The sequence below is a fragment of the Poecilia latipinna genome, unplaced genomic scaffold, assembly GCF_001443285.1.
Source record: "Poecilia latipinna isolate Pla-1442-1.1 unplaced genomic scaffold, P_latipinna-1.0 Scaffold1073, whole genome shotgun sequence".
NCBI lineage: Eukaryota > Metazoa > Chordata > Actinopteri > Cyprinodontiformes > Poeciliidae > Poecilia > Poecilia latipinna.
The window spans coordinates 111,269-124,552 of NW_015113689.1; the positions used below are offsets into that span (position 1 = coordinate 111,269).

The following is a 13,284-nucleotide window of genomic DNA, read 5'->3' on the forward strand; positions in this document are numbered from 1 at the left end:
AGAAAAGCGTTCAACCACACTGGACTGCATGACAAGAGGTTTTTTTTTTGTATGAATTCACCAAAAAGCGCTACGATATTCAGAATTAAGATGGGAAAAAACAAAAAAAAAAAAAAAAAATTCGTCCTCCTACTCCCCCTACTGATCAAGATTAGAATAACTACTTGTCAGCTCATGTTCCTCTGCTTACTTCTGAATAATATGGTTGTTTATCATACAGTACTTTCAGCATTGCTTCTGCATCTTTAATTAGATTTCAAGTGAAAGGCAATTCTAGAAGAAACCTTGTTGGAGGCTGTGGAAAGCTTTTTCACACAGCTGTAGGATAAACTGAGGGAAGGTGTAGAAATGTAACAAAATGTAGCTGCAGCTTATGACCTTCACTGTATTTCCATAATATATCAATTCAGGCTATAAAAAAAAAACTTTTAGTATATTCTATTAGTTTTTAGGGTTGGTGCTTCAGTTTCCAGTTACTACTTTTACATTCTTGAATCTAGTCAAGCTTAAAGCCATAGGTCTAAATTACCAATTTGGGTCCTCTAAAAGTCTGCTAACACCTTGTGCATGTAAACACACTAAAATTCACACACACACTGTGTCTAGGAGAAAAAAAACGTCTGCCGCTTGTTTTTCACAAAAGTCCCATGCTTACACCTAAAAGCTGCAGTGTAGATATTTGCTTTATCCACATTTAGGAAGTTCAGCTCATTAAAAAAAAAAAAAATAAATAGCAGTACCATTCAGTTTCAAGTTCTCATTAGTATACATAAAATCCAAATAAGCTTCCCACACCATCGTGTGTAGCTTTTCTTTCTCTTTCAGTGAGTTATTAATTTACTGAATCTTAAATGTCCCAAAGGGCTTTTGCTGGTGTGATTATGACAGCAAAGATGATACTGTGGAGCTACATGAGAGGTTTCCTGTCACGGCCACAGATCATTAGTAAATACATTCGACTGCCTACGCTGACTTCAACAGCTTATTGGTCATAAAACCTCAAATAGGAGGTTGAAATACTCATTTCAGGAGCAGCACAACCACCTTGATGTCATGTTTCAACCCGAATGGGAGCAGGGCGGAGGCAGACGCATGATAGGAACTGAATTTAGTGATGAAACAGAGTAAACTTACAGAACATGAGGGAAGGAAGTAATGGAAGAATCCAGCAGTACACCAAAAAGCCTATAGCTTGTGGAGATGTGATTGTGGGACCAGGTGAGCACAATCAATGAATAAAGAACAGCTGCGGAAGACGTTAAGCTTGCTACTGAGAAAAGGTGAAATAATGGACACAGAAGAAACTGAAACAGAGGAAACGGAAGATCAAACTAATCAAAAACTAAGGATTGATACCTATATAGGAGTCCAAACAATAACACACAGAAAAGGACAACTACTAAGAAATTCAACACAAATAAATTAACCACTACTGAGAGACACCAGTTTAAAAAAAAAAAAAAAACTAAACTGAGAACCAACATGCAAACGCCCAAAGATTGTGACACACTGGAGAAAAACCGTGAGCTGGTTTCGCCTTTGACCAATCTGGGCTTATTCAGAGCGGTCTCTTGTGCAACATATTTCTCAGACAGATGGTCCCAATTGTTGTTTTCGTGTGTGAGCTCAGATGAGTGTGCAGGCATGTCCGCCTGACTCACCGGTGGTGGCAGCGTACGCAGGTTTTCGGCGGCCACCTGGCTCAGTGTCTGTCTCAAGCAGCAGATGCTACGTGAACACTTCTCTCCCAGGGCAGTGGGAGTCCTGGGAGGGGTGCAGGTCAATCTGGGCACAAACCAGGGTCATGAGTTCAACACATGACAGGGAGGCAAACTGGAAGCATCAAACAAACAAACAAACAAAAAAAAAACGTCAGTATGAGGCCGGGGGTGGGGGTGATGGTTGCAAGCACTCCAGAGATGCCTCATGTTGTTAATTAAACTAATCTGGTGAAAGGAGTGACAATTAGTGTGTTAGCCATTTATATGGGCTGATGAGTTGGCCTATTAGAGACTTCACAAGGAGGAAAAAGGAAGAAAAAAATATTGTTTTCAAAACCTAAATATTGTGGTATAATAACCCTTGTCATGGGTTTTGAGTTTCAACACATTTTTGGGTCATTTTGACTTTAAGCAATGGTCAATCTAACCCAACCTCTGGGTAGTTTCCATAACCCAATATTCTGGGTCAAACCAGCCAATTTGAGTGAAAACAACCAATTTATACGATCCCAATTTGACCCAAGCTCTGGGTTCTTGGGTTCTTTTTAACCCAGCATTCTTTAGTGTGCAGTCACCGATTGAACTAATAGCATGCAAGTGTATTTTCTTTAACAAGACAGAGAATATTGGACTTATAAACATCATGCTATACTGTAAAACAAAAATATCTTTTCATGGTTTTGTTAAAATTCTGTAATTATAAGAAAAAACAGATGTTTTGGTTTCAGTTAACAAAGTGCTTGCAGTACTTTTTAAATCCCCTTGGTGTCTCTCTCCACTATCTGTGGCTCGGTAAAAAAAAAAAAAAAAAAACAAAACACACACACGCGCACACACACACACACACACACACACACACACACACACACACACACACACACACACACACAAACACACACACACACACACGCACTTGTGATTCATGATGTTGTTTTCATTGCATCTAAGCCAGCATGATGCTGCTGACGGGAGACGTCTGATAAGATGAAATAACCTGACCGTGAAGCCGCTGTGACAAAGTGGGAGAAAAAGTTTCTTCAAAGTTTAGCAGTGGCCTCTACGGCGTGAGCGGTCCCCTCACCCACTTGGCCTCGTCTCTGCCAATCCATCACAGAGTGAGGCGAGGAGAATAGGGAGTGGATAGAGTTTCTGCTGGCTGGAAGATGATCCTCAAGTATTTGAGGAGAAGCCGGGCTACGGTCTCCGTCAGCGTCACCTTCAAGTCTGATGGGTGTCTGTGTGATGCATCAGACTCTACTGTCCGTCTAAGAGGAGACAAATTTGACCTTGGCCATCCGTAAGTCTTAGATTACACAACGTATAAAAATGGTGGGGACAGAAATTTAAGTTAAATTTAATTTCAAGCAATTTCAAGCAAAATTAAACCTGCTGACAGTTATATCAGAGGTTTCAGATGCTGTTTGAAGTTTGTTGCAGAGCATCAGACGAGAAACAAAAACTAAACTGGCCGGGCAGGGAGGGAGAAGATTAGAGAAACAACCGAGACGTAACTCTGGAGGAGCTGCACACACACCAACAACTCAGGTGGGAGAAGCTAACACTCATCGTCCACTCCACAAATAAGGCTGCACATCATTCTGAACACCCCACTGCCATTGTGAAACATGGTAGTGGCGCCGTCATGCTGTGGGTAAGGAGACAAAAAGAAATAAAGACATGTTAGAGGTGACTTTAACGTATACCACTCCATAGATTTTTATTTGCTGAAAGAATAAGACCATCAAGTTTGTGGTTTTTAATGAGACCAATGTAAAAGATTCAATGGATATAAATACCTCTGAAAGACAATAGAATCTGTGAATATCAATAAGATGATATTGCTTTTGCTGTGTTTACTGACCACTAAGGGATCAGCTTACAGTGAATGTAAGATTCACAAAGGCTCCAGAAATCCCTCTCATGTTGGAATGTGGCTAAAAAAAAAAAAAAAAAGCCTCAGTCCAGTCACAAAAAGGCATAGACGTCCTCGCTCACCTTTACTACAGCCTCTGAGTGACTCATTCATTCGTTGTCATGAATAAATCACACCCTTCCACTCTGCTGTGCTGGCACGAACAAACACAAACGTGCAGACGCACACCGCTGTTGGTCTTGAATTCATAAAACGAAGGCCTCCTCTTTGCTGCGATCCAGGAGAACGAAAACTTTTATTCTTTTTTTTTTTTTTTTATGTGAAAGGTGCTTTAAAAGTAGAAAAGAGAAATGCTTTATTTCTGGCACAATCGTTCGTCACCATGAGCTTTAAAAACTCGGCTCCACAGAACAGAAAACACAGAGACCATGTATATTGTTTTCTACCTTCTCAGCTCAGGTAGTTGTTGAAAAAAGTACAATCCCTTGGTGTACACCTAAAGAAGACTTTTGCCACTTTCCATTTTCAACACTCCCCAATCCTGCACTCTCCTGGTGACTCACGTCTCCCTACATTTCCCTTAGGTGCACTGATGGCTAAACCCCTAAACCCCAATACCCATACAGCAAGGATGGGTGCTGGGTGTTTATTCCTTTTTTTTTTCTTTTTTTACGTTGCACTCCCTAAAGCCTGTCTGATCCCTAATTTTTCCAACCTTCATCTTGTTTTTGTCGTGCCTTTAATGCCCTGTGTTCCTCTCTTGTTTGCTCTCATTTCCCACCATCTCCCGGTCTTACGTATCGTCACCTTTCCCGATCTCCCGCTCTCACTTTGGGGAGAAAAGGCCTGTGAAATTTCGCACAGGGTTTGGCAACACGAGTTTGCTTCTCCGGCGAAGGAAATGGACTTGCGTCCGAGGCATTGATTTCTTCCAGGCATAATGGGAAGGAGATGGCGGTGAGGTGAGGGCTAAGAGCCCAGTGGTCGATACATATTCTCATCACAATGCCTGATGTTCGCCTGATAGGTTTCAGTGACCCATACAGTGTGGACGGCAGTTCTGATCAGGTAACTCTATTAATTTTGTAGAACAAAGCCACGAGGTAAAAAAAAAAAAAAATGACAGAGATTATTTGATTTTCATAATGGATGTGGGCAATAATTTGAAACATGCAGTGCGGGAAGTTAAAGTGGGGATGTTAAATGTGTCTCGTTAGTGAGAATGGCAGCCCTGAATACAATGAAAGAAAGACCCGGTCAAAATTGTTAGCTTGGGGGGGAAAAAATGATTGATATATCTTCTCTTCACTGTTTCCAAAAATGGTGACATTGCTGATGCAGGTTTGTGGTGAATGTAGAAACATCAACCTAATTTCAAAAAATAACTTAAAGGGGTAATTTTGTATTTTTAAAGAAGATTTTGTTTAAAGGACTTTTCTCCAGATTCATTTGTTCTGGAAGCTGAAGCTAATGGCCAAAGAGGACTTAGACATATAGATATTCATGTGAACATTCATTTGAACTATTAATCCTGTTATTTACACCGAACGTGATAATATTTCATGCAGGAAATGGAGGCAGAAGACAGCGTGCCATTAATTATGTTCCTGATGGAATATGTAGTGTTTCCAGTCAGCAAAACTAATGAAAAAGGTAAATAATAATTCAACTTCCTAGAAAAGAGAATGAATCCTCAGAACAGTGGACCCCATTTCAGCAGATTTTAGTAATGTTAAGACAACTGAAAGTGGAGCATATTTATATTCGCCTTGTGCAGTGACTTTGTGGCAGACATTAATCATCACAATGCTGTGCTTCACACATGAAGCTCATTGGCAGGGCACCACCTCTAGCCTTTTTTCCTGTGTACATCATTAGTGACCTCTGTGTAAATAGTATAAATGTCAATAAAACAACATTTGCTTTTACGAAACATTTTGAGACCGGAGTTGTTTTAGATCAAAGGCTAGCTGTTAGCTTCAGCTACTGGACCAACTAATCTGGATTAATGCTAAATGAAGATGCCAAAAACTACTGTCAGGAAGATAGTAGCTTCATATAGCACCCCTTCATGTTTAAAATGTATTCGTTGTTGTTGTTGTTGTTCAACTCCACTAAATGTTTATTTTCAGACTTTTAAAGCTGAATTTTGATGGCGCAGAGTAGATTCCTCTCAGCTGTATTCAGATTATGATACGATTTGTAGATGTTTTTCTGCTCCTCAGCCTCCTGTGGATCTTTGGCAGTCAAATATGAATTCTGACTTGCCTGCCTGGCAGTCCTACAAGTAGCCTAGAAATATTTTTTGGTCTCCCTGACCTCAACTTGACCTCCTACGTCGTTGCAAACTGCCATTTTCCGAGTGCAACAGAAACTGAGCAAACAGCTGAAACGACCATAAACCTCCAGTACCGTCCTTTTTTTTCTTCTACCAAGATTGCTCTTCAAAGTTGGACTGACTCTTCACCAGCTTTTTGTTTTAGAACATGTACTTGAATTGTTATGGGGAATGAGGAACTGCAGGAAGTAATGTAACAGGGGGTGAAAGGCCATGACTTAACAACTTATGTTTTTCAAATGCCATTTTATCTGAAACATTTTTTCTTGATTATTGTCAGTTTGTCGTACTGTTGCATATATAAAAGGATTTTTATATACACACAGTTTACAGCGTACTGTAAAGTAGATTTAAATAGCAATAATTTTACTTTCCAGACTTATCCAAGCCACCTTATGAGGCACCTGAGCCCTCCACAGGAATGTTGCGAGTTGATGAAAGAAAGTAAGCCTTCCTTTCCCAAACAGTGACCTCTGCCAGCTTCTCAGCTCACAAAGGCAGTTTTCCTCCACCCACTGCTGCAGCCTCCATAAAAGCCCCTCTGGCTCATCCTGAATTCACAAAGAGGTTCACTGGATAAACTTTCGGGATATGCAGATCACTTAAAATGCTGAATAACATAAAACACTGAGAGGATATCAGACTATTTGAGAGCATGGCGAACGCATTCTGCTCCGTGCTTCTCCTTTGGACAAGCGTAATCTTACTGAGTGGTCTCGGCTGCTTGTGTGAGCATGATGGCAAAGTGAACGCAGAAGGCGTTGGACAGTCGAAGGCGCCTCACCTGATCTTCATCATGGTGGATGACCAGGGCTACGGAGACGTTGGCTACCACGGCTCAGACATCCACACTCCTGCGCTGGACCAGCTGGCAGCAGAGGGCGTCAAGCTGGAAAACTATTACGTCCAGCCTATCTGCTCTCCTTCTCGCAGTCAGCTCATGACAGGACGGTAGGCTCCTACTTGTTATCATCTGATGACTTATAACTTGGCACTAAAAGGCTTTTTATCAGCATATATTACATTCATAACAGGAAAATGACAGTAGTGCCTTTTAAGTGTTTTTCCTACACTGCAAATGCACAAAATCTTACTTGCAGAGTATTTTTGGTCTAGTTTCTAGTGCAAATATGTCAGAACGCTTGACATAAGACTAAACTAACTTACAAGTAAGTTTCTGCAAAATATAGGAGCTTGTTTTCAGTCAGAAAAACCTTAATGTTGATGAAAAAGTACTAGTTTAACTAGTACTAATTAGTACTTTTTCATCTATTGCATTTTATTTGTCTACTTTATATCTGCTGTAAGAGAATAAAGTCAGTTTTGCTCAATTTCAACGGATTGATTATAAAATTGGTGAAAGTAACAGAGAAAGAGACCCAACACCTGCACTTTTAGTTCAAAGGACAAAAACAAACCTCACATTTTTAGAGTGAGATATATAATCAGAAATCACCTTAAAATCAGCTGTATCTTGGTTTCAAACAGTCTAATGTAGTGTTTCTGTGGTTGCAGTTACCAAATTCACACTGGACTACAGCATTCGATCATCCGACCGCGTCAGCCGCTCTGTTTGCCCCCAGACGTCTCCACCCTGCCCGAGCGCCTGGCTGAGGCTGGATACGCCACGCACATGGTTGGGAAATGGCACCTGGGGTTCTCCAGGCCAGACTGCCTGCCCACACGGCGCGGATTCCAGAGCTTCCTGGGAACCCTGACGGGCAGCGGGGACCACTTCTCCTACCAGAGCTGCGATGGGGCTGAGGCTTGTGGATTTGACTTGCACGATGGGAACAGACCCGCCTGGGAGATGAGAGGAAACTACTCTACGCTGCTCTACATTGAAAGGCGAGGAATAAACAAAATCATCCATAAAGAGGGACCAAAGCATAACACAATGTCATGCAAAAGCACTGATGCCTCTTAAACCTTTACTTTAACTTATTACTGTTGCAACCACAAATCATCACCTTCCTAAAGTAATAGCCAAAAGTCAAAAAAGTGATTCTTTTTGTTGCCTAAAATATCTAAATAAAGAAGAGGTGGCCATTAGTTTAGGAAAGTGACAAAATGATGTTGACATTTTGTGTCAAAAAGTAATGAAAAATTGCTAAGTGGAACAAGAATGTTTCATAGTTTCTAAAATGTTTGCTAAGGGTTGACAGCAACCAGTTTCATCTTCCTGAAGTTCACCACTGCATGATACTGCTACTACCATGTTTCAAGGTGGGGACAGTATGTTCCAGTGAAGGTGCAGCGCTAATATAGTTTTCATGTAGTCTGGCTCACCAATAGGACCTCTTTCAGGTCTTTATTATGGCTTTTTGAGCAATCAACGATTAGTTCTGTCTATGTATTTCCCCACCTGACCAGCAGGTCTCTGCAACTCCTCTAGAGCTACCAATGGAGTCTAGGTTACTTCTCTGCTGTATGTCCCAAACTCCTTTCATTTCTGAAGAAAACTGACACGGCAAGATTTTAGCTAGGAATAGCAAGAACAGATGGAGCACATGCAAATGAATACCCTAAGATAATTCCACTTATGGATGGATAGAGTTTATTAAAATAAACTTTATTAAATAAACCCTATCCATCCATCCATCCATCCATCCATCCATCCATCAGTGTCCCTCCAGCACATCACACTGAACAAACAAACTGAAGCTTGTTTTTGAGACGTGACAAAAGGTAAACAAAAGAAAGTTACTTTGAAAGGTGTTGCATCTTACAAAGTTCTGCTTTTCAATCCAGAGTCAAGAAGATTTTGCAGAGCCACAACTCCCAAAGGCCACTCTTCCTCTACTTGTCCCTGCAGGCTGCACACACTCCTCTGCAGGCACCGGACGTTTTCCTGCACCACTATGCCGCGCAGAGCAATCGTCAAAGGCGTCACTACGCAGCCATGCTTAGCTGCTTGGACGAGGGGATTGCGGAGCTTGTCAAAGAGCTGAAGACTAGCGGTCTCTATCAGAACTCCGTCTTGATCTACTCGTCCGATAACGGAGGACAGCCGCTCTCAGGCGGGAGCAACTGGCCACTGAGAGGAGGGAAGGGGACCTACTGGGAAGGAGGCATCCGGGCGGTGGGGTTTGTCCATAGTCCCCTTTTGAAGAGGAAGGGGATGGTAAGCAGAGCCCTGATCCATGTTTCTGACTGGTATCCCACATTACTCGGGCTTGCAGGGGCCCTGCAACCCCACCACAAACTGGACGGCCATAACGTCTGGGTTAGCATCAGCGAGGGTTTGCCTTGTCCCCGCACGGAAATCCTTTTAAACATTGACCCTGTGTCCAGGAAACCCGGGGAGCCCTACGACAAGGCGCTGGAACTCAATGGCTTCGGGATCTGGGACACAGCAGTGAGAGCCGCGCTCAGGGTGGGTGACTGGAAGCTACTGACAGGAAATGTGGGTGATGGAGACTGGATACCACCGCAGGCTCTTCCTGTTGGCCCGGAACGGTGGCAGAAGCTTGAGAAGCGGCGCAATAGGCTGGGGAAGTCGGTGTGGCTGTTCAACGTCAGCGCGGACCCGTACGAGAGGTTTGACCTCGCCGAGGTTCGTCCAGCGGTGGTGAAACATCTGCTGGCTAGACTGGCGGAGTACAACCACACTGCTGTGATGGCGAGGAATCCACCCGATGATCCTATGGCTGACCCGGAACTACATGGGGGAGTATGGAGCCCATGGCTGGGCCTGGAGGGGTGGGGAAGAAACGAGAAAGACAAAGATGGCAAAAAAGGGAAGACTCCAAAGGTTAGGCATTGCAAATTGTGCAAATTAAAAGCCCTATTTAAAAAAGTGGAGTCACGTCTGGAAAGAAAAACCCTTTTCTAGTTGATAAATGTACACGCAGTCCATACCAAAAGGATTTTGTTTATTTCAAGTTGATGTTTGTACATTTACAAACCTCTGAGCGCTCAGTTGGACTCTATTTACAAACTGGAGTACTACTGAATGCTACTAGTTTCTCTGAATTTTATTTTGAATACAAATTATTAAAATGAATTTGTAAAAAAAATTTTTGAAAACCATGTTTTAATTCACAAATATAAACTATTTTGTGTCACATGAAATCCTAATAACATAAATTCAAAGTCCTGGTTGCAATGTGACACAGAGTGATCAAGTTCCACAGGGGCAAATACTTTATCTGGACAGAGTTTTACAAGTGTCACCAATTTATTTGAAAAGTTAAACAGCTAACATGTTAAGAAGTCGTCTCAGGGACGCTGAAAAGGAAAATAAAGCCCAGAATCAGAAATTTGAATCCAATAGAAGGTTAACAGTGAAGAAAGAAATACTGAGTCTTGATGAGCAGTAAAAAAAAAAAAAAAAAAAAGCACAAATCAGATGGACGAAAACCCAAAACCGAATCCTGAAGGTCGTCAGATAAAATGGCCGACAAGCAGAGATGACTGCGTGTCTAGCTGAAGACGATGACTCATTCCAGGTCCTGCAGCCAAACTGCAGCGCAGGGTCTGCGGACCTTTGCCGGACCGAGCGGCCAGCGTTGTGTTTGTCACTGCGCATGTCAAATGTCATTTTGTGCTCTTACACATACAGTTCTCTCTTTTGGCCTTCAAAGACCTCTGACCTCTACATGTCTCTTTGTGGTGGCCCTAAAGGTTCAGCAAACGATACAGCCAGACTTCTGTGAATGTTTACATGCGTCTATAAACTCATGTGTTGTGTAATAAAAAGCACAGAGATAACTGGTTTAAATACAGAAATAAAAAAAAAAAAGCTGTTTCAGAGTTTGCCAGGATGAACACTTGAGGACTTTTTAGGTCTGAAATTTGACTAGGCCATTCTACCACATAAGCCTACTTGGATTTAAATTATTTGATATCAGATTTAAACCCAAAATTATTTGCACCCCTGCAAATAATAATTGGCAGACTTATACTGAAAATTATACACAAAAAAAAGAAATTCCCAGAATTAAAAGACTACTGTGAACTCCATCAAAATCTGATCATAGAAAACCAAGAGAACAGCCGTACAAGCTTTTCTTTTGTAATATAAAGCTATATTTTCTGTAAAAACCTCCGTTACCTCCATCTCACCACATAAGAGAGAATATCTGCTCGTGCAGTTGAGTTATCAGTGTGAACATCCGTCCCCAGGACAGCGGTCGGGGGAAGCCACAGCTTCTCCCAGTGCTGTCTGATCCGCTGTGATGTTTGGCCTGTTGGTGAGGCTTCCTCTGTAATGCAAAGTGATGGGATCAGATCACAGATGGTGCTGTTGGTCTTTTGCCCCATCCGCCCCAACAAAACACTCCAAAATGGTTAGTTTGTTGCAGCTCACTGTTTGACCCAATTTTTTTTAGGTATGTATGTGTGTGCGTCTATTTGTAATAAATTACCATTTTCCTGACACATACCATGTTGTGGGGATTAACTGCTCCTTGTGGGGACCGAGTCCCCACAAGGGGAAACGCTGTTTTTGGGTCAGGGGCTAGATTTAGGACTAAGGTGGGAATTGAGTTTTGGTTAGGGTTAGATAGGTAATGGATAGTGTTAGGATAAGGTAGAAATAAATGGAAGTAAATGGAAAGTCCCCTCAAAGATAGCCATGCAAACATGTGTGTGTGTCTCGGACTGATTTCGCAACGCTTCTGACAGCAATCCCACACGCTCCGGCGACAGGGCTGCAGGTTTCTCTTCACGATGAATATTCAACTGTCCTTCAACGCCGTTTCGCCCCTCGACACGGCCAGCTGCCACACTGTTCTCTCCTCCCTCCTTTTTCTCCCCGTGTCCCTCGGCTCTTTGCTCAGTCCCTCTGCAAACTACCCTCTTCGTTTTTTGATTTTTTTTTTCCTCATGTGCATCCCACTCACTTGTTGGTGCTCATTTGGAAGATCAAACTGAAGTGGTGTTTTGCTGGGAGATCTGTGCTGTACAGTTAAATTTGAAGAGTGGAGGAGGAAGGAAAGGCGTCCTCAAAGGATGCAGGGAGGCTGCGGGGGGCTGCTGTGTCTTTGAGTGCTTGCAAACGTGCTTGTGATCAGATTAAAGTCCTGTTCAGTGAAATTCTCTCAGTGCATGTATCACACACAGACACCGGCTATAACAGAAAAAAAGGAGTGTTGAATATTTTATTTAAGTTGTCATTTTCTGCTAAATTTAAAAATTACTTCGTACGCCAGACTTCAGTTTTAAAAATAGTTTAGTGAACATCGGTGTGAATGAAGTGTTTTTGACAGCCTCGTGTGTTACAGTCAAATTGAAATGAAATTACAGTAAAACTGTAATAAAATTACAGTATGGCTACTGTAAAAAAAATAAAGTTACTATATATTCTACAGTGACTTTTTTAACAGTGCCTGCTGTTACCCTGCTGTTTATGAATCTTAATTGTGTGCATGTTTTGTAATTAAATTTTGTTAATAAATTATTTTAAAAAAATAACATATAGTGCCTGTGTAAGTTAACATAAAACTGAAAAGTTAGTAATTAAAATGAATAAATTGAATCACATCATCTTAAACACACAAAAAAATTCAAAATGTTTGTAGAGTAAATGCATTTTACTCGAGATTGGTTGGAGATTAGCTGCTATACACTACAGAGCATATTTAGCTGTTGAAAGATGCTACATCATTTCAGTGTAGAAGTATTCCCCATCCCCCAAAAATCAATGCAAACTGTAAATCAGTTTCATGTAACTCTTACATTATGTTTTATCAGTAACTGCACTTATATAATAACTGCTCCATTCTTCGGGGAGTGATAAAATTATACAGATAAATGCAACCTTGCAACTGAAAGCTTTCAAATCCAAGTCAGAGCAAGAATTTTAAGAACCAAAAGAAACACCAGATGGAGCTCCCTGTTTGACTCCGATGTCATCAGGAAAGTAAACGTCGCTAACAAAGCAGTTCCTGCTGCAGTTGTTGTGCTTTTTTAACCAAAGGAAATTCTGGACGGTCCATGTGACGACGAGATCGAGCTGATCAGGCAACTCAAAACCTGTCAGTTCAGACCTTCATTTTTTCTTCTGTGAGCTTGATCTGTTCGGCTCTTCCTCAAATGGCTAAATCCAGAAATGACAGCTTCTTGATAAACGCTCAAACATATCAAACTGCAGAACTCATCTCTTATATAAGCCTATAGCAAATATAGCACTGTAAAAAACAGGAAAAAAAAACAACAAAAAAAAAAAACAATGGGTGTTAGAATCAAAAAGACAGACTTTTTAATGATTCCTGTGCTTGTGGGATGCTGCTGAAGACAATCAGTAGTTGCCCACACATCTGATTCCCATAAACCCTGATGGCCCCCAGAAATAAAGAACCGTCAGGGGATATATATTATGTAGGAGGTTCCCCCTCCCCCCCCCCCCG

The 13,284-nt window shown here is 41.6% G+C and overlaps 1 protein-coding gene across 1 annotated transcript; it reads left to right on the plus strand.

Moving 5' to 3' along the window:
• Window positions 1-6,559: 6,559 nt before the first annotated feature.
• Window positions 6,560-10,418, plus strand: LOC106959364 (arylsulfatase I). Its single transcript, XM_015051904.1, has 3 exons — window positions 6,560-6,883; window positions 7,448-7,780; window positions 8,684-10,418. The coding sequence occupies exons 1-3, from the start codon at window positions 6,588-6,590 to the stop codon at window positions 9,765-9,767; spliced, it is 1,713 nt and encodes a 570-aa protein (XP_014907390.1). The 5' UTR covers window positions 6,560-6,587; the 3' UTR covers window positions 9,768-10,418.
• The last annotated feature ends 2,866 nt before the right edge of the window (window positions 10,419-13,284 follow it).